This window comes from Phycomyces blakesleeanus (assembly GCF_001638985.1).
Source record: "Phycomyces blakesleeanus NRRL 1555(-) unplaced genomic scaffold PHYBLscaffold_27, whole genome shotgun sequence".
Classification (NCBI taxonomy): Eukaryota; Fungi; Mucoromycota; class Mucoromycetes; order Mucorales; family Phycomycetaceae; genus Phycomyces; species Phycomyces blakesleeanus.
The window spans coordinates 84,813-104,852 of record NW_017265160.1 but is presented as its reverse complement, the minus strand read 5'-3'; the positions used below and the strand labels follow the sequence as shown (position 1 = coordinate 104,852).

The 20,040-nt window shown below is 35.1% G+C and overlaps 6 protein-coding genes across 6 annotated transcripts; 4 read left to right on the top strand and 2 right to left on the bottom strand.

Moving 5' to 3' along the window:
• Positions 1 to 660: 660 nt before the first annotated feature.
• Positions 661 to 946, bottom strand: PHYBLDRAFT_150906 (hypothetical protein; the record flags this gene model as incomplete). The annotated part of the gene is made up of 2 exons (XM_018432571.1): positions 661 to 794; positions 883 to 946. 2 exons carry the CDS (start codon positions 944 to 946, stop codon positions 661 to 663), a joined length of 198 nt encoding a protein of 65 aa, XP_018285858.1.
• Positions 947 to 3,104: 2,158 nt separating this feature from the next.
• PHYBLDRAFT_173733 (hypothetical protein) lies at positions 3,105 to 5,188 on the top strand (the record flags this gene model as incomplete). The annotated part of the gene is made up of 7 exons (XM_018437095.1): positions 3,105 to 3,144; positions 3,573 to 3,574; positions 3,756 to 3,870; positions 4,039 to 4,121; positions 4,350 to 4,474; positions 4,662 to 4,740; positions 5,126 to 5,188. 7 exons carry the CDS (start codon positions 3,105 to 3,107, stop codon positions 5,186 to 5,188), a joined length of 507 nt encoding a protein of 168 aa, XP_018285857.1.
• A 694-nt stretch (positions 5,189 to 5,882) lies between these two features.
• On the top strand, positions 5,883 to 7,906 carry PHYBLDRAFT_68188 (hypothetical protein; the record flags this gene model as incomplete). The annotated part of the gene is made up of 4 exons (XM_018441904.1): positions 5,883 to 5,994; positions 6,074 to 6,390; positions 6,508 to 7,425; positions 7,589 to 7,906. The coding sequence occupies 4 exons, from the start codon at positions 5,883 to 5,885 to the stop codon at positions 7,904 to 7,906; spliced, it is 1,665 nt and encodes a 554-aa protein (XP_018285856.1).
• Positions 7,907 to 9,307: 1,401 nt separating this feature from the next.
• Positions 9,308 to 11,487, bottom strand: PHYBLDRAFT_79070 (hypothetical protein; the record flags this gene model as incomplete). The annotated part of the gene is made up of 5 exons (XM_018443422.1): positions 9,308 to 10,095; positions 10,246 to 10,560; positions 10,673 to 10,806; positions 10,911 to 11,058; positions 11,280 to 11,487. 5 exons carry the CDS (start codon positions 11,485 to 11,487, stop codon positions 9,518 to 9,520), a joined length of 1,383 nt encoding a protein of 460 aa, XP_018285855.1. The 3' UTR covers positions 9,308 to 9,517.
• Positions 11,488 to 11,758: 271 nt separating this feature from the next.
• PHYBLDRAFT_79069 (hypothetical protein) lies at positions 11,759 to 12,288 on the top strand. Its single transcript, XM_018443421.1, has one exon. The coding sequence runs from the start codon at positions 11,783 to 11,785 to the stop codon at positions 12,095 to 12,097; it is 315 nt and encodes a 104-aa protein (XP_018285854.1). The 5' UTR covers positions 11,759 to 11,782; the 3' UTR covers positions 12,098 to 12,288.
• A 2,214-nt stretch (positions 12,289 to 14,502) lies between these two features.
• PHYBLDRAFT_150902 (hypothetical protein) lies at positions 14,503 to 17,382 on the top strand (the record flags this gene model as incomplete). Its single annotated transcript, XM_018432570.1, has 7 exons — positions 14,503 to 14,583; positions 14,642 to 14,675; positions 14,779 to 14,901; positions 14,989 to 15,118; positions 15,188 to 15,248; positions 15,478 to 15,656; positions 17,169 to 17,382. The coding sequence occupies 7 exons, from the start codon at positions 14,503 to 14,505 to the stop codon at positions 17,380 to 17,382; spliced, it is 822 nt and encodes a 273-aa protein (XP_018285853.1).
• Positions 17,383 to 20,040: the final 2,658 nt, after the last annotated feature.

Here is a 20,040-nt window from a genome sequence, read left to right as displayed (position 1 = left end):
TACGAAGTTGTAACTAGCTTGCTGCTAGTAATACGTCTCTGTGAGATTCGAACTCACGCTCTTCCAACCAAGGTTGGAAAAACACCTGTCAAGCCAACTAAAAAGTTAACTATAGACCGAGACGGGGGGAAGAAATCGAAAGACAAGGGCGAACTTCACTTTTTTAGGCAACAAAGACCGTATAAAGTTTGGAGACCCCGCCTTTTTCGTTTGGGATGAACGAGATTTTACCGTTCTAGAATTGGCATTATCAGGGTGTCTTTGCTTACGACTGCCTAGACAGTAATAAGCGAAAAACAATATATGGTGTCAAGTACAAAGCTGTACGGAGAACGAGTAACATTGTTTCCAGCACAGAGTGATGACTTAAAGGCGTTCAGTCAAAAACTCATTGAACAAGCACATCTTCGCGAAAACAGGATCAGAACACCGATCACAAGAGAGTGGAGGCTTGAATAAAGTAATTTATCTTGCGAAAAAAAACTCTATTTGCTGTTACAATATCGGGTACCAGCTAGCAAGAAGTAGACTAGTACATCATGACAGTCGGACCAAACTCTATACTGACTCTTCTACTTGGGCTAAATAGGCGTCCCAACTTGTTAAATCAGTCATACCCAAGACACATGGATGCCTATCGCACGGGTTGAGTTGGTTTTATTATAGGTCAACTGCGTCGCTAGAACGTTCGGCTGTCAGCCCATAAAAAACCAGTCTATCTGATCGTCTTTGAACCTCAACATCTGACATCAACGGGGAGGAGAGTATAGGGGGCTCGCCCTCAGTCCGTTTGGCTTGTCATAGAGAGTGGTGGTATTTCATTGGCGCCCGGTGGCTCCCACCTATGCTACACCTCTCTATGACGGATTGACCACGTTGTACCAGATGTCAGAATAGAGGAGACCAGAGTAGACCGGTGTTTCTTGTTAGCCGTTCCCAGAGCCATTAACTGGGTGTGGTTTGGTTGGCCGCTTTGGTTTTCACCGCAACGACGTCACTAGAGGCTTTCTTGACAAGCTGATGTCAAGGCTGACCCTTTCGGGTCAGACTTTTTCGTTACTATTAACTACGCAATGTTAGTAAGAGTTTCAATGAAATAAGGGTATTTTTTATTTTATTTTGTGATTACTTACATTCACTTCTTGGGAAAATGCATTTAGGTAAATGTCAAAGTAACATTACTACAAATTACATTAATAAATTCATCGTAATTAGCATAACATGTGTGAAATGTACTTTCTTTAACGATTTTGTTACTTACATGAACATTTCTCTGTGTTGTGTTTATGAGAAAGACGAGTTTTCTTGCCCTCACACTGAAGAGCTATTTTTCTATACGCGTGAATGAATACGCAAGATATGACGTAAACACTAATCGTCCAATAGAATAATTCCACATGTTAGCGTGTGATATCTATGTGGCTTATTGTTTATATATAATTATTCCATGTGGTACTCCTTTGTGAAGCAAACTTTGTGCATGAAGAAGAACAATAAAGTAGTGAAGCTTTCTGTCAGTAAAGAAGAACCCAAAAGGGGAATTTAAAGGTAGTACTCAGGTACCAGCAAGTTTAAAGGCCTATTAAAGATGAGCTTAAAACGTATAAAAAGAGATTCTGTGGCCTTGTACTTCTGTTATGTAGCCAATACCGTCTTCTCATCTTACATAGCCGCAACAGCGACAGAATTGTTAGCGAATTAAAGGACTGGAATAATATAGCAGTATATATTCTAAAGCTGTAGATTATAACTTTTATGATTTCCAAGTAGGATATTCTATCAAGAGCTAGTTGTACATCTTTCTCATATTCAAGTGCCGGATCGTGAACTTAATCTGTAATACAAAAAAAGAGCGATCAAGTTTGCTTTTTGCAAAGGTCAAGATTGCACGAACAAAGTGGAAAGGAAAGCTCTAGTTCACAATAAAGTGTTTGTCAATATTATGATCCGTTTGGTTAAAGTACTAAAGACCTCGATAGTTAATCGTTCATATTTTCTCAAAGTTTATGGAATTAATACTGATGTATTTGTGCTGATGTTTCAAATAGGTTGCCAAAAGTATATAAGCGCTTTTCTTTTCTTTTTCTAAAATATAAACTCTTGAGATCAGATAAAGATGTTTATAGTTATTTGTTGATCATAGACTTAGATCTATACAATAAAGTTTTGAAGCCGTTATCAAGGTATGTATTGGCAAGTGAGGATACTCTTCTTTTAACCTAAATATGTTTCTTGATTTATTTCATCAAGATAATGTCGGGAGAAATGATAGCTTATTCTTTATTACTATATATATATATCTATATCTATAAAACTATGCCAAATCGATCCAATTAATTTTCTTTGGGAAAACTGGAATTCTATAAGTTTATATATATATATATGTATGTATGTATGTATGTATTAACCAATGCCCTTCTATGAAAATGTGTAGGTACTAAATTATCTGTTAGCCTGTTAGGCCTGCGATTATTTAAATGCAACAAATAGAATGAAGATCTCTCTATGTATTGCACTCCAAAAGATTTTATACGATTTATATGCTTCTTCTACTTTTACTTGAATTTGACTTCTACTCTTGTGAGATGATATGTAAGCCAATAATTATTCAAGAAAAACAAGTGCAATTGGCATTGGACTATCTTTATAGAAGCCGAACATTTTTAGGCTCTATTATCCAGTCTGATGAGATAGTATTCTGCTTTTATGAAAGTGACATATGACAACAAGCAATTAGGTATAGATTTACTGGCTTTCCTCTTGATATATTTGTACTAGCTACAAAGGCTGGTGATTATTACAATGTGACACAAATGCTCTTTTTTCTTTTAAAAAATATCCTTGGGTTGCTTTCTTTGTGAAAGGAAATGTTTGATCCAAGATGTGTATCAATACTTTGAGGGAAATTTTTTCTTTTGAGACACTTGTTTTTTTCTTATAAATAATATCTTCAAAGTGGGAAAATTAGATGCCACGAGTGCTATGTATTAAAAGAGAGGTATTGTTTTCTATTACTATCCAAGTTTCCTTGTAACCCAAAACCTTGCTTTTGAACTGTTATTTTACTTTGTATAAGTGCTAAGTATATGTGTGCCTAGTGTGTAATGGTCCTTAAGGTTACCAACCTGTCAGAATCATTAACGGGTAAGAATTAGAGTTTGATCGTGTAGTCTGTACTTTACTCGATTACAACGTATATACTATAGCTCTTTCCACACATCTCTAATTTTAAACAAGGTTGATTATGAGGGGGGGTTTGTCAATATATTCATACTGTCTTCGCTGCCCATTTATTCTTTTTTCTTTACATCACTTTACTCATGTTATAAACATACCTTTTTTCTGATCGTTATTATGGAGATCATTGTAGTAGTGGAGCGAATCCTCTTACCCTCCTCTGCTGTACTCCAGCATATTTTTAAAAATTGTCCTCCAAAACAAAGATCTCTTATCTACCTCAATGGAAAGTATTATGATTATTTTAACTAGCGTATAGAAAGCATGTTTTCTGATGGAAAAATTTAGTTCATCCTCAGTTTTTCCTCATAAGCTTTCATTCTTTATTGAATTAGTCGTGAGTGCCAGCACTTAGTGAACTGATTTCTTCTTCTTTCTTGTCAGGTGTTTGAAGCAACCACTGTCTGTGACTGTAACATTTTTATGTCTCGGTCTTGACTACATGCGTTATTTCATTAAGATTGGATTATGTTCTTGCTTCAAATCCAGAATAAAATGGGATTCATCTCTTGGTGTAGCAAGTGTTTGGAATTTCAAAAGAGATGGTATTAGAAACAGAACCAATTGTTCTGCTTTACTCAAAGGCACATCCAACTGTGATTCTTGACACATTCAAATTATTCGAAATGGTTGGTAGAATTCATTCTACGATTCTCATGGCTCCTGACGATGATGAATTATTTATTCTTTTTTCTTCTTTTCTTTTTTCCAGATAGGAAAAGCTAAATTCGAAAGAGCAATAGAGTTATAATTTTATGCTTCTTGGAACAATGCTAATTTTTCTCTAAATAATTTTAAAAGATTATGAAGAAGAGGTACAATGTAGTTGGCTTGAAGGGAGGGAGGAAGAAGTACATAATATAAATCTGAGAAAGAAGGAAAAGGTATAAAAACCTATTCATTTTTATTGTGTTAAAGGATGTTATATAATCCATAATTAAAGTAAATGAATGAGAATCTAGAGGCATTAAACGAAAATCCACGTGCACATACATTATTAGTACAGTTCACAGCACATATAACAGTAGTATTTGTATATATTTCCAATGAGATCCATGGACTTTTGTTTTTACAGATAAAATATTATAATACTTTCTCTTGTGGATATTCAGACCGTCCATCTTTTTTATTCTCGTCAAAGAAAGATCTTGGAACAAGATTATAAGCTGTGTATTGATATTGCTGAAATTTTTAAATTACTTGGATATATATTATTATTAGTAATAATAAATGCAATGTAAGTCCTTTTTTCTTTGAAACAAATGTGTCTCACTACCAGAGAAGTAATCCGTTTGCTTAAAAAATGGGGTGTGTCTTTCTTACAGCAAAAAATATGAAACAAGAGAGAGAGAACCTAGATAAACAAAGCTTATAACTCTTTAAGTTAGAGTAGACTAATTAGAAACACGTAATATTTTTGAAAGAAGTAGAGGACTTGATTGGAAAGTGTCTTACACACTGACCTTTGCTATCATAGATTTATATGCATATCGACTGTCCAAGGTAATTCTTGTAAGCAGATTGGAGCAGATGTAGCCGTGACTGAGAAAGGCAATGAATATTTGTATTGAAAATATATTCTGTTGATGAGGCCAGTGCTCAATCATGTAACTAGCTCACACGTAATGTGTTACCTAAAACAGAAAAGTCATATAGTTGAAATTTATGATGAAACAATAAAAGAAAAAGAATTCAAAAGAACATCTCATTGGAGAAGGAAGATATATACCTATAGTAGAATTGCGAATACATATCAGTGAGTAATGTTATATATTCACAAGTTTCAGGTATATAGTATCCCATTCATACTGTTTATTAATAATGCCTGTTATTTTTAAATGTAAAACAGAATTTATATATATAAATATTGCACGTCTACTATTAAAAGAAAATTCAAGAATCTCAAATTACTAATCTTGGTCGAGGGTTGTCTTTGTATTGTGTCTTGTAAAACAAGATTAGCTGTGCCATCTTTTCAAAGTGTCCCAAATTAACAGATATTCATAATAATAATATTAATAATACTTTTGTCAATAATAAACAATATGCACATCTTTTATATATTGTATGTGTGTTTCCATGGAGATAAATATATATACTGTATTTCCGCCGTCAATTGGTCACTTTTCTGACCGTCACTTGGTCATTTTTCAGAACTTCAATTGGTCAATCTTATTTTTTTTGCTATAACATCATGTTATAGCAAATAATGCTTTTGATTAGCTAATTATTAGCTGTTCAGTTTGATATTTTAAGAGCTATAACCAGTTGTTATAGATATATGTTTTTTCATATATTTCCGTGTTATACTGTTGTTAGAGCATCCACAGTGGTATGTGTAACTAAAATAATTACGTAAAATAAAAAAGCCGCATTTAAAAGAGATAATTTAGACCATCCACAGCGGTCTGGGTAAAATTAGCACTGTATGTAAAAAAGGCACCGCCTTATTTTCTGCCGGTTCAAATTTGAAATTGACCTTTTGAGGCTTTTTTCTGTCGGAGGCTTTGCAAGTGGCTTTATGAAAAGTTAATTTTCTATTGGGAATTTTTTTTTATTCCTTCTCTTTTCCTTCTCTTCTCCTTCTCTTTTCCTTCTCTTCTCCTTCTCTTTATTTCGAATACAAATTAAACACCAATCTCAACATGTCCAACCCAATTATTTACGATATTTCAAACATTCAAAATGTTTTAGTCAACTCGTCTTTTGAGGTGATTAAGATGCTTCCTTTTAAAGTAGTCGTACCTGTAAAAGCTAGTGAATGGAGACGTTGTCTTGACCGAATCAATACTTTGTTCAACGAAATGGAATAAAAAAAGACGTCTTGTTTTAAAAGAATATATTTTTGGAGAAACGCGTCAGTGCCATCGTGCGGGCATATATATACCAGAGCGAGATTCACGCCCTGCACAAAAAGAATCAAAGGCATGCGGATGTAATGGAGCTTTGAAAATAAAGCAGTTCAAAAAGTCTCCTACTATTGTTACGTTCTGTATGACAAGGGACCATAACAATCATGTTCCTGGAGACAGATCAGAGATTAGAACTTTGCCCTTGCCTTTTGAAGCTATTAAATTGATTGAAGATCAACTGAGAAGTGAAGCAGCTGTAGAAGCACAAGAATATCTGTCCTTCGACAGATTGACAGCTGGGGTGTTGGTGTTAGAAAGCCAAACTACGAAGAGATATACAATAGAATGAAGAAGGTGTGTTAAAAAAAGATGAAAGGAAGTTCGTATTTAACAGTTTTGGTAAAATGAAATAAAATAGATGACAAATTTGTTGTATATGTTCAACTCTGATGAGAAGGCATCTATTGCTATCTGGATGAATGAGAAATTGCCAGAAAGAAGTTATTGCATTTTTACCGGAGACCTTCGTGTTAACAACATTGAAAGCAATCTTTTCGCCTTTGGCTTTCAATCGCCTGTCCAAGTGAGAGTTACGAGAATAGCCACATCATTCTGCCTTGACGCTACTCATGGCATATCAGCAAGAAGTGGAGAGGTCATGTACTCTTTAGTGACTCAACACAACGTAACTGGAAAAGGGTTTCCTGTTGCTTACATGGTTACAAATGACCAGACAGTCAGGCCGATCAGCCAATGGCCTATGCATCTTTGTGAGAGAAGCTACTTCCGTCCTTTGAATATCACCATTGACTGTAGTATTCCCGAAGTTAATGCGATTACATCTGCATTTCCTCACGTTGCAATTCACTATTGTGAATTCCATATTCTTCGTGCTTGGCAAACAAACCTCGACAACAAAGTAAGGCTTGATGCGTCATTTACATCAGCCCAGCTGGCAGCATACAAGCAGGAGTTAAAGAACAAGCTGAAGTATATCTTGATGGAGTCGAACGAAGAAGTATTTTTGACGAGAATCCTTGACTTCAAACGCGATATACCCGACCAGTTACACTTCTTGAGATACTTCGAAACACGATGGAATGGAAGCGAAGTATTGCTTAAAAGATGGGGGCGCCCTTATGTCGATGACTCACATAGAAGATATTTGACGAATAACTACATCGAGTCATGGCATAACCAGCTCAAGACCATCTACTTTGGCCGTGCTAGAATCAGAAGACTGGATCGCCTTGTGTTTGACCTTACGAACGATGTAGAGTATTTCTACGAACAAGAAGTGGATTGTATTCACTTAAACAATGGAAAGATGGGACCGGTAGAAAAACGAACTTGCAAGAAATGAATTTGTTGCATCCAAGATAGAAGATGACATACTCCCTTCTATGATCATCAGTCCATTAAATGTGATTAGTACTAGTATGGGTAACTCTGGTGGCAAGTGGCAAATCAAGTCTTTTACAAATAATACAACATGATAGTCTATCACTGTTGTAAATGATTTAATCGAATGCTGTTCGTGTCCCAGATACATCTCTCGACAAGTGCCTTGCAAGCATGCATTTCTTCTCAAAAGATACCGTAAGATTAACGTCTTATATACAATTCAAAAAGATGCCAATCACTTGGCAATGCAAAGACCAGCAGTGTTAGCTAAAGAAGAAGAAGAAGTTGTGATTGTTGACGAAGAAGACAGTAGAGAAGATGCTGTAGGTGCTCAAAATGATGTTGATACGTCTATTACAGACCTTACTTCATCATCAAAGACTCGATCTCGAACACATGCGAACGATTTCTGACATTGATGTGTCTGAGATAAATGATATGACTCGTTGTGTTAAAGAATTGTTAGATAGAATAGATAATATTAGAAATATGAATACCCAACGTCAATAAAAAAAAAACATTACACATGTATTATTTTGTATTTTATAAAGAAGTGTTTTTTTTAAGGATTTTATTTTTATCTTTTTTTTAAAAATAGACAATATATTTATATATATTTGTCACAAGAACAATCGACTGGATTCTATACATGTATAAATATAGACATAAAACTGTATATGTTTTACTGCGAGATTATTTTTTTTTATTATATAGCATATTATATATATATATATATATATATATATATATATATATTATAAAACCTTAATTATAACTTTTATTTCAATTTTTTAAGAAAAAAAAAAGTATATATAAAGGTGGATTGAGGAGTTCTTTAGAAAAATCATTCTTTCTTTACCTTTAATACACACAAAAGTACAGAATACAAAGTACAAAATACAAAATGGCACAGAATATCCACATTCACGTATTCAGCACGGAGACCTATCCTCACAGGCAGTCAGAGTTCACACCTTACATGCACTCTCCACTATATTCAAAGACCATCCCATTACCGAGCCTGCTTCAGCCCAAGTATATCAGGCGGCACAATTCATGGGCAACGGCTATGGAGACAATTCCAGAAGAAGAAGACCTTTCTGACGACGGACACACCATAATCGAAAACATCAAGAAGAACTATTAAACATATAGTTCATTAATATCTATCTATCTATCTATCTATTTTATATATATATATATGTGTATATTTGTATTTGTATTTACTATCTTAATTATTTATTTCATCTAAAAAAAAAATCCTGCACACTCACACATGCACAAAACCCTCCCTCTACTCCATTATCAAACTTGTACACACTCTCATAATATCTTCTTTATTTTTCTCATAATAAAAATGAAGCACATGAAAAATATTTTAATATTCGTATCTGTATCTATGTCTGTATAAAGCTATTGGTTTGATTCGTTCGCATATCTTTGTTATCAAATTTCACAAGACCTCCAGGTCTGGCAGCTGGTACAGATATTCTTTGGTCCCTACATCATTGCGGTTTGTGTATAAAGTCTGGTCTCTATACCAAACAAGGCTATATGTGTAAATATACATTTATATTCGTTATTGTTTTAGATTCTACAATTGACGTATTTTATCCTATTACAGCTGATTTTTCAAGTGTTATTGACAGTTGAAAAAGCTCATCCCACGATTCTACAGCGCCTATAGTCTTGATAAATATTCTATTTTTGGTCAAAGTAGGTGCACGTACATGATGCCATCATACTTGTTATTATCATTCTCAACTCTGACATACACAGATACACCAACACACATACCAGTATATGCTTGTTGTCTGATGCAGATTCCTTTTGTGGTTATTTTTATTAGTAATTTTTTATTATATATTACACTACAGTATGATGTGTGTGTGTGTTTTTTTTGTAGGTTTAGTTTAGTCTAGCCTCGTCTAGTTTATCTTGTTTCAATTTGTGTGTAAATTGTCATGATTTGTTTATATATTGATATTAATTGATTGATTGCTTTCTTTTGAATATATACTACTCTAATTATCTCCACCCTCAGGCATCTCATAACCTTCTTCAGCCAGCCAGAGAGCTACGATTCTCATACACGCCTGCGCAACTGGGTCATCTTCTGACTCTTCAGGCAGGGTTGTGTTTTGTATAAACTGTAATAATTCCATGACAACATCCATTGTGTCCGACAGTGTGGTACGAAGCTTGAGTAACATGTCTGGATCCATTTGACTCTCTTCATTTTCGTCAAAGCTCTCTGACAGATACTCGATCGCACCCTCAAGGATCTCGAACAGCAAGGGCAACACGACCTTGTGCCGTTTATCTGCTTCTACCTGTCGAGGTGTTGTTTGATTATGTGCGGCCTGTCGAATGTCGTTTATCTGGTCCACCATCACGCGTGCCTCAACTGACACAATATGAATCAATAGAGCAGGAAAATTGGCCTCTGCGTAGTATTCCTCTGCTGCCTTTTTGTCACCATCTTGATCTTTTAATCTACGAGCCTGTTTTGTACGCAGTAAGGGACTGAATAGCCATTGTGAGCCATAGTAACGCACAAGACATGCTGTAACCAACGTAGCCTGGTCCCGCAGTTCATCACCTGCGAGTACACAAATGTTAGTATCACAAATGGATATATTTGTCAAGACTCTTTCTTCCTCTTTCTCTCTCTTTTCTCCTCTTTATCCGTGTGAGTGTATCTGTGTATCTGTGTTTGTACACTCAACTACGCCACATCGATGTAACATACCAACTTTGTTGGTCACAATCTGGCGCAGACCTCGTCGGATATTGACTAACCAAGTGGCTTCAGGCTCGACTTCTTTCTTGTGTGCCTGCACTACCTCATCCGGGAGATCGGGCAGAACATTGGCCAAGATATCAAGACAATAGAACTTAAGCTTGGCTTGGTCCTGGTTAAACACGGATGCCAGAATACCAAATAAGGTCTTTAGAGAGTAACGCAGGCTAGACATCAGACTTGGAACCTTGGCCTCGTGTAATCGGTGACATGTTCGGCCGTAGATTGCCTTGATCAAATCAACACACAGCTTACGCTCCTCCTCTGTAGTAAATGATTTAGTTTAAGGTAGATCAAGTTAACCAACCATTTCATCCTTCTCTTGTTGATAGTATGGTGGCAATCAAGTGCGGGGTTTATATGTTTATTTCAATACCTTTTTCAGTTTCCACAAAAACCTCAAGGATATTCTTGAGCACATCAGGATCCAGCATCTTTACCAGGCCTTCCTTATTCACAGCCACACATAATAATATGTGTAGGATTTCTTGGGTTAAATCCGACGAATCACTAGAAGATTGACATTTTGTATATAGATTTATATTTTAATAAAATTACAAAATAAACTTCATTTTCTTTTCTTTACACAATTGCTTGTTTTTTATTTCATTTACTTTGGTGTCAGTATGATTGACAAGCCAGGAATCTTGTCTACCATTGGTTGACTGGTGGCCATTGTCTCATAGCGAGCAAAACAAGCCAAGATATTCACTGCAATTTCTCGCAGGACTGATTCCGGAATCTCTGCATTTTCATTCTTGGCTATTCTTGATCACCCAAATAACAATAAAAAAGTATGTATACAATATTTCCATATATATATATACATTTATATATAAACAATTGTAATTGTAATTGTAATGGTAATGGTAATGGTAATGGTAATTTTATTTAATTTTATGTAAAAGGAGGACGTGATGTAATGAGAAGGGAAGAAGGGGTTTTTTGTTTCTTTTCTTTTCTTTTCTTTCTTTCTTGCTTACGTGTTCTTAAAAGGCGTTCAATAAATTTGAAATTCATTTCGTCAAATACATGTTGAATCTGTTCAACATTATCTTGTTGAAGTAGACGTGGCAGGACAAGCATGCCTACAAATTTGGATTCATCTGAAGAAGAAGGACCGATCATTCCCAGACACCGATCTATCTCGGCCATTCTATCTTTATCCGAATGACTAACGTTGGCTGTCATAATCTCGAATAATAAAAAAGAAAAAAGTTTATCTGGAAGCGAATCTCAAAGGAAACACCAATATTACTTTTGTCTATCAATATAAATAAAATATAATGTAATATAATAAAAAGAGACGAGGCGGGCTATTAATGTGACGTAACATCCACCACACGATGATATCAGAGCATCTTATCTTATAGACGCTATGACCTTTGACTCTTATATAAAGCAAAGGGGTATTTCTTCTTTCTTTTCTTGCTCTATCTTTTATTTAATAAGCCAATAAAACAATAAACATAATAAAATCGAAAATATGAACCCAACTTCAATCATCCCCAGAAGTATTGTTTCCAAGCAAGTCGCCAGAATGGCTATATCCTCACCAGGAGTCTGTTCTTCCAGTGCTACTCAATGCATCAAACGCCACTTTGTAAAGGACTCTGGAGAGCAACCATCAACCTCTGGTACTACCGAAGAAATAAAGAATACCGACACTGCCTTTGACAGTACAGTCGATCCCAAAAAAGAAATTAAAAAGATGGATAAAGAAACCGACAAACCTGGATCACCTTTGGAACGGAGCGGTGCCAATGAAAAGGCCACGCCAACCACTTCAAGAAAACAATAATCTCTTTTCGTTAGAAAAAAACGAAAAGGAAATCATTATTAAGACATTAGCTTGGAGTAGTGTATTGAACAAAAAACACCGATTTTGCAGCCACAGTCTTCACACCTACAAAGTATTGACTATAGCCTTGTGTATATAAGTATATAAAATAAAAATAAAAATAAAATCCAAGGGCTTTTTATTATTACTATTATGTGTAGTCTGTTTTTTTTTTGGAGAGGGTTTTAAATAGGCAGAGTTCAGTATAGCTCAAGTAATTAATGAACAAGATCTTGATACATCGAGATACACTTGTGCGTATAAAAGAGGTATTGTAGCTCTTGGATTCACAATTATTATAAATCAAGGAAAGATGACTTCTATTTTTGAACCAGAGAAACAAAACCGTCTAAAGACTCACTAAATAAAATAAAGTGATATATACAGTCAAAGCTCGATTTAGTAATATTTGATTTAGTAATAATCGCGATTTAGTAATATTTTTTTCAGCACTTTTATTCGCAGTCACATAGAGCAAATCTGCAATATTGCTAAAAAACATATGCGGAGTAAGAAAAAATCCATTTGATTTAGTAATAGTAATACAATTTGGCTTCTCCCAAAAGTATTACTAAATCGAGCTTTGACTGTATATATCTGATTCAAAAGAATATAACCTGCCAAGATAATAGGAAGGAATATATTAATCATGACAATCTCTTTTAACTCTAGATATTCAGTTTATGCTATGTATTGACAATATGATGTGCTTTTGAAAAAGGAAGGAATAATTAGCAATAAACGAGGGGAGGTAATACCCTGCATAATTTCCAAAAATTAACGAGGAAGATCTATCCACCTCTTTAAAATTCAAGCGAAAGAAAAGTAATGATATACACTAATTAGTGTGTACAATAAGATACTATAGTGCTCTCGAAAAGATATAGAACCACCTTGGGATTTTTGAAAGGTTAGTAAAAACAGTACTGATACATGTTGCTTGCTTAGCTAAAATCAAGCTCTAGAAATATCTACAAATACTCTTTGACCGATAATATTATTGTCCCAATTTTACTGGCAACAACACTCTGATTATAAGCCATACTAAGAATCAATGAAGAAAGGTTGCTTAAATTAAATAAGAATCGACAAAGATACTATGATTATTACAATTTCTTTAGTAACATTACTTTTTATGGATTGAATAAATTAATAGATTATATTTATTTATTTATTCTTTGGATCTCTTCTTATTAACTATTGAAGTATAAAAGATGTAGTTAGCTCCCATGTGATAGGGCTCTCAAGAATGTATTAAGGTCTGAACCCAAGAACCAAATTAAAGTTGAAATATCATGCTATTAAGGATACATAACAATAGCCTCTTTAGTTTCTCTTGCCTCGGCATCTGACTGGCAGAAAGAAGTAAATGAACTTCTGATTTTTAGCATGATTTACACATTTGCTCATGGAACCAACTATATGTGTTAGCACTTGGAGAATATGAACGAACGGCGTGGCGATTATATACATAACACTTGTAAAGCATTCAACAACACACCTGGAGAACCCAAACATTGTCATAACTTCACAATAGTCGTCATCATCTGAAACTATATAATAAAGAAAATTCTTCTGGTTTGTTTCTTGATTACAGATCACCATGAGATTACCCTAATCTTAAAATAGTTGATATCATAGGGGAAAGAAAGTTTCAGTATAAATATGAACCAAGCTATGATTAATTGTAGCCCAACCAGAATGTCAGCAATAAATGAGGTTTTTGAGAGAGGTGTTGGTAGACTCTTGTGCCATTGGCATATCAAACGTGCTTGAGGAGTCAAGATTAACAAAGGACAATAGCATTTATATTATATACTACTAAATAGAGAAGGTGTCTTCGAGCCTGAATTGCAAACGTTTGCAAATTTGTATTTTATGCAGCGAATTAAATTTTAATATTCGTTTCGCAAATTTCATGGTGAGGGGGGGGACATTTAATGAGCATTTGAAGCTAAAGGTTAGGGATTTCCTGGTTTTTAACTTCAAATGCTCACTAGATTTCTAGTAGAAATTTAGCATATTTTTTTCACTTCAAAACAAAGTATATGATAACTAGGAGTTTCTTCTGTACACCTACTTAATAGAATAGGCCTCGGAAAGCCAAGTTTATTAAGGTCTATTTCCTCTAAATTTTTTAGTATAATGTTTTCAACTTCTAAATCCTCACAACTGTCTTTGAGTTTTTATCTATTTTTGATTGGGTTTTACAAATAATTATTTTTTAGCCATCTTGAGATTATCACAACTCGATACCCTCTCTATTATCTCAAGAAAATTATAGCCTGATTCAACTTTCCTTCTTCAATTATAACCTGTGCTTCTAATCTTCTCTTCTCTTCCCATGGAGCTACTCGTCTATTCCGATGATCTTTTGGTTTTCCTCTCGCAGATCCAGCATATGGCATGATTATAGTACTACCTCGCCACCTTCGCCTCTGCTTCAAGTTCACTTATTAATCTTCACAAGACCCAAATCTTTTCTCTGTTGGGATACATTCACAGTTGCTGGATGAAACCCCTTCACAGCTTGCAGATGGTTAGCTAGCAAGACAGTCGCTATTCTGAATCTCTTTGCTACCTTGACCTCCCAGCCATTTCTTTTCTCACCCAATGCAACTCTTTCTGCTCACAAATACTAGCCAAGACAGAGCATGCCTTACACATCCTCCTCTTTAGTGCCTTGTCTATCCGCAATCATTCTGTCGTCCTAAACTCTTTTATCTCAAAAATGTGGCAGGTTTTTCGTGCTGTATCTGTTTCCGGTATATTTTTTTTGCAAATGTTGAATATCTTATGACCCGTTTTCTTCAACACCGAAGCTTTATCCCAGTTAAAATGGGCGTATTGAGGGCTCTGGATCGAAAATTCCAGAAAAGTGCTCTTCAGCTCCTTGCCTTCAACTTCTGTTTTACTCTTCTACCTCTCCTTCTGGTCTGGTGATATTTTGGCCGATACGTTTTCTTCTTCATTGTCTACCTGGTACCTATCATCTTCTCCATTTTCTTTTCTTTTCTGGGTTCTGAAATAGTCGATTTAGTTTATATAAAGGCCCTTACTTAATCTCTTTGCCGCATGTGAGCTCCAGCCTCATAATTTTGACTACACATTGGTAAATATAGTGACATGTACGGGTATTCCTCTGAGTTCTGCCTCTTTTATTTCATATGGCTTCCCTTGCTTTTCATTCATCTTTGCGTCACCCTCAGATTCGGGATATCTATAAAATTGACCCGAACTTGGGTATTCTTTCTAGACACTTATCTTATTTCTTCCCTCGTTCACCACGCATTCTTTGCAAAATATTTCGACCTATAGATGACTACTCCCTTCTCTTTCAGGCCTTCATGACTCGTCCTTGTCTACCTCAGAGAAGCTTGACTGTTCAACTTGGTGACCCGATTATGCACAGTGGCTCTGAAGTTGATCCTTCTACACTTTTGTCATTCTATGTGCATATTGCAATATCTACTTACGGTTACTTAATCGCAAGATTTATTGTTGATAAGATTTCTATGTCGTATTCCTACTGTATTCCCACCTCTTACTTGGACTTTCTTTAAAAATTAAGACCTTTCTTTTTTAAAACCCCATTTCTTTTTGTATACTCCCTCGAGCTTCCCCTCTGGCAGACGTTTTGGCATACGTATTTTGGATTTTTCTCTCAAATTTCTGATACCTACAATCTGTTGTGCAATCTTACCTTCCCACCTTCCTTTGCTCCTACTCTACAACCCGCTTCCATAATTGGCCAGGTTCTTTTCGCTTTGTGGAAAACCCACTGGGATTTCGTATTTTATTAAGCTCCTTTTTGTTGCTACCAATGCTATCACCAGAGATAATTTTCTGCTTTACTGCTTACACGCCAAAAAATCTTGATCAACACCCATTCCAGGTCTAGATATCTAGCAATTTAATATTTTATACTTCACAAAAACATAAAGTCCAACAAAAAAAAACTGGGAAAAAAGGAAAACCAAAAAACAAGTTTTGACATCTTTTAATTCTTTTGAACAAGAATCCCACCAACAAACCAGAGTCCTGCCACATACAAGCAAAAAAATCTACTAGATTTTTTTTTGACTGACAAGAAAAATTATATACCTCTGTGCTGCAGTAATTAAGGTTATCAACCTTGATGAGTATTTGCCATTCAATACTTTAGCAGTAGGCTAGAGTAGGCTGTATTAGATATTGTTAATCGTGAATGTGATCAATTATAACAATTCAATATTACTGCTATTCTTGTCTATAGGTCATCTACTACACGGTGATTAGGTTTTTGTTTTTACTTGTTGATTAGTTAGTACATAGCATTATTTTTCTTAGAAAAGAATTGAGTTTGCTCAAGTCGTTTCAATTTTTGAAACAGCCATCTCCTTGAATGCTTCAGGAACAACGTCGACTACATTAAAAGCGCGTTAATCTTGTAAATTCACATACAACAGCATGCAATACTCCCTCGTATTATCATCAGTAGAGTTACTAATGTACGTAGATTGAGTTTTTTGTTTTCAATCTTCCCATAAAGTCTTTTAATGTGAATCGGATTAGACAAGTATTACGCGTAATTGTATTTTGAATGGTGAGATTAAAAGAGAGCCATTCAGTTCTAAAATCAGTCTACTTTGTGTAATAGCACAAATATTCAAAGAACGGGTGTTTTTAGGCGGTACTTATATTCAAGTTCTTTCTACATTTGACTTCTTGTAATTACCGTGTCAAACTTATTCATTACTCATTATTTTTTTCAACTTAAATGCACAATAAAAGACAGACGTTTTTTGGAGACATGGTTTTAAATACTTTTTTATTTGAAAGAAGATTTTATTTATTAACATATTTATTTATTACTACTATTTCTATCTACTTTACTTTTCTATAGTTATAAACAAAAGGATACAAAGGTTGTCAAGCTCTTAGTCCCCACACAAGGTGGCTCAATCTCCCCCAGGACGAAAACCTGGCTTGACAGCGAGGGAGGCGGACAGCAGAGTATTATCTCAGACTGAACTCATTTCGCTTTTACAAGCGGCACGGCTGCAACGCTAATACCAAGGACTACACCGCACGGTTGCGCATGTAACACATCTTGGCCCTTGCAATTACAGCAATGGCGTCCCATCTTTGGCCCAACCCTGTTGGCACCAGTTCAGGGCAAAGTACCGGCTGTCGTCACTGTTCTGTGGTCATCGGTTTTAGAGCTACATTCCGAGCTAAAAATTCCTAATCGACAGCCGCATTAAAGAAGGAAAAGGAGAAAAAACGGAAACCAAAAAAAAAGAGGAATACTTATCTCTTTTTTCTTTCTCTCTCTCTCTCTCTATCAATCAATCAATCAATCAAAAAAATAGATGGCACTATCCCAAAAAAGGAATATTTCATATGATTGCTGCGAGATTTTCATGCATAATCAAGTCAATCGATCGATGGGTTACCATAGCAGCAGGAAGACCTTTTTGTACTTTACAAAGAGCTTCCCACCAGTCAATATGATATATATATTATACCATTTGGAATATAAAATCCAAGAGTTTATGTCTAGTACTAATGCTGATAGTAATAGGAATAATTTTTCTATGTGGTGTCATGAAGCAAAGAGAAAAAGAGAGAGAGAAAAGTGTAGTAAATAGTTTCATAAAGAGACACGATTCAAGCAGCTATTTAATTTTGATGTATAGCTTTCTACAAGATCGTTTTCCGTTGAGAAAGATCAAAGCTAATCGATATAGTCTAACACAAGCATTTGAAAAAGATAAACATTTGAAGACTATATGAGAGTATACAGATGGCAAATACTTGACATATATAAAAAATGTGGGCGTATAACTATAGACTTTTATAAGCTGTAAGTAGTCGATAAAATTGAAAAAGATGCTTTTTCTCCCTCTGATTATGCTACCATATACACACACAAATACACCTATACAATATTGTAAGTAAGTTCATTAAGTTACTGAATGTCTTTGACCAAGTGAGCCTGTGATATTATTAGTCCCCAATATAAGCTACAAGAAAAAAAATATGAAGGACCAGAGAAGCAATGATAGGAAAAACAGAGAGAGAAAGCAATGAAGAAGCTTACTTTACCAATTAGTATTATGGCAACTTTTGCTGGGATGCCATATAACAGGCCATTTATCTCTGCGAGCTACTGTACATAAAGAAGTTTATAACTCAAACGTAACAGTGGCTGAACACTTTAAAGTGATCAAGGCCCTATTTAGCTGTACAGGCGACAGGATTCATGTGTGTTTATATGTTCATACTGTAACCCGCAAGAATAAGGGTGGACCGACGGGGATGGTCTTTATAAAGAGCGTATGATAATTAGAATAGAATTTCTGTTAAGTATCAATATATACAACCAACTCTACTATTAAGAAAGCCAAAATAATTACTTGGCACATTAAGCATGCCGTCAAGCTATTTTCTTGCGTGTTGAGTAGCAGCTAAGTTACTTGACAGCCCCAAATCCACTAAAGTTGTGATCAACTTATTAAGACTGGCTTGTCTTAGTATATTTTTAGAGCACTGGTAATGGTATTAATATTGGGTGTGGCTGGGTCAAGCGTGAAGAAGAAAATAAAAACATTATACTCTGAACCTAAACTGGATTCACCTCGCTCTGTTCAACAAAGCCGCTGTTAACAGTAACGGCTTTGCTGTATATATTTCTTCAATTGTATATTTCACTGTACCAGCTTTTTATCTTCTATAATTTCAAGATCTAAAGTGATTGAACTTACACGATAACAAACGTATCGCCTCGTGTTTTTGCCTTTGATGTACCAGATTTTTATTCAAACACTGTAACAAGTTTGGGGACTTGTATGGATATTCCTCTGGGTTTGTTTATCTTGCTCCACATAGTCTTCCTATATATTCGTCCTCTTGTCGTCACCTTTGAATCTGACATGCCTACAAGATCGAAACGACTTTGGATGTTCTTTCTCAATTTTTACCTTATTCTCTCACTAGCTCACCGAGCATTCTTTACAAACTATCTCAACCTAAAGATAATTTCTCTCTCTCTTTTTTCAAGCCTTCGTGACTCGTCCTTGTCTTCCTCAAAGAATCTTGGGTGTTCAATTTCTTGACGCTATGATGCGCAGTGATTCTGAAGTTGATTGATCTATACTTTTGTCTACTATATCCCATAACTTTCCTTGAGATTATCTATGTACATGAAAATATCGTTTCTCCTGCAAAGTTGTCGTTTCCTCTACTAATTATGTATCACAGGCACACGGTAGACGAAGAAGTTATTTGGGTTTTTAACCTCTAACAAAGTCAAATGTATAGTCTACACTTATTATTTTTCATATATTCACACAAATGATGTTAACAAAATATGAGTTTCAGAAAGAAATGTTGCAATGGCTGAGAAATTTTTGGGTGACTATGACAATAATTAGCTAAGAAGCAGAGAAATCAAGACTTTCAGATCGAAATTGTGTGGTGTACACAATTTTGTGGGATCGGACAGTTTAGAACGGAAATGTAGATTTATGCGTTGGACATACCAGGGTGGAAAGAGAAAGAGTTGCGAAGTACTGATGTTGGCTACCTGAAGGACTAGAACAATATGTCTTTTTTTTGCAAATATACAAATGTATTCTTAAAAAAAGTGCCTAGTTTAATGTAAGAGTGTGTGTTTAATCATAGAATGGATAAAACTGAAAAATTAAGAAACCTTGACTTTCAAGGTTGTGACTTTTTGAGTATAGAATACGAACCACAAGACAAAATACATTATGCAAATTCAATGCATTATAATGCTATTGTCTTTTTTTTTGCGGAAGGTTTACTATTATAAATATTTGGTTGGTTTTATTGGACAAAAACTAAAATGCATATTTTGGTGATAAATCCAAATTTATCACAATCCATTCTTCTTTCTT

Coding starts and splice junctions, on each gene's coding strand:
- PHYBLDRAFT_79069 (XM_018443421.1), top strand. CDS start 11,783: ATGAACCCAACTTCAATCATCCCCAGAAGTATTGTTTCCAAGCAAGTC.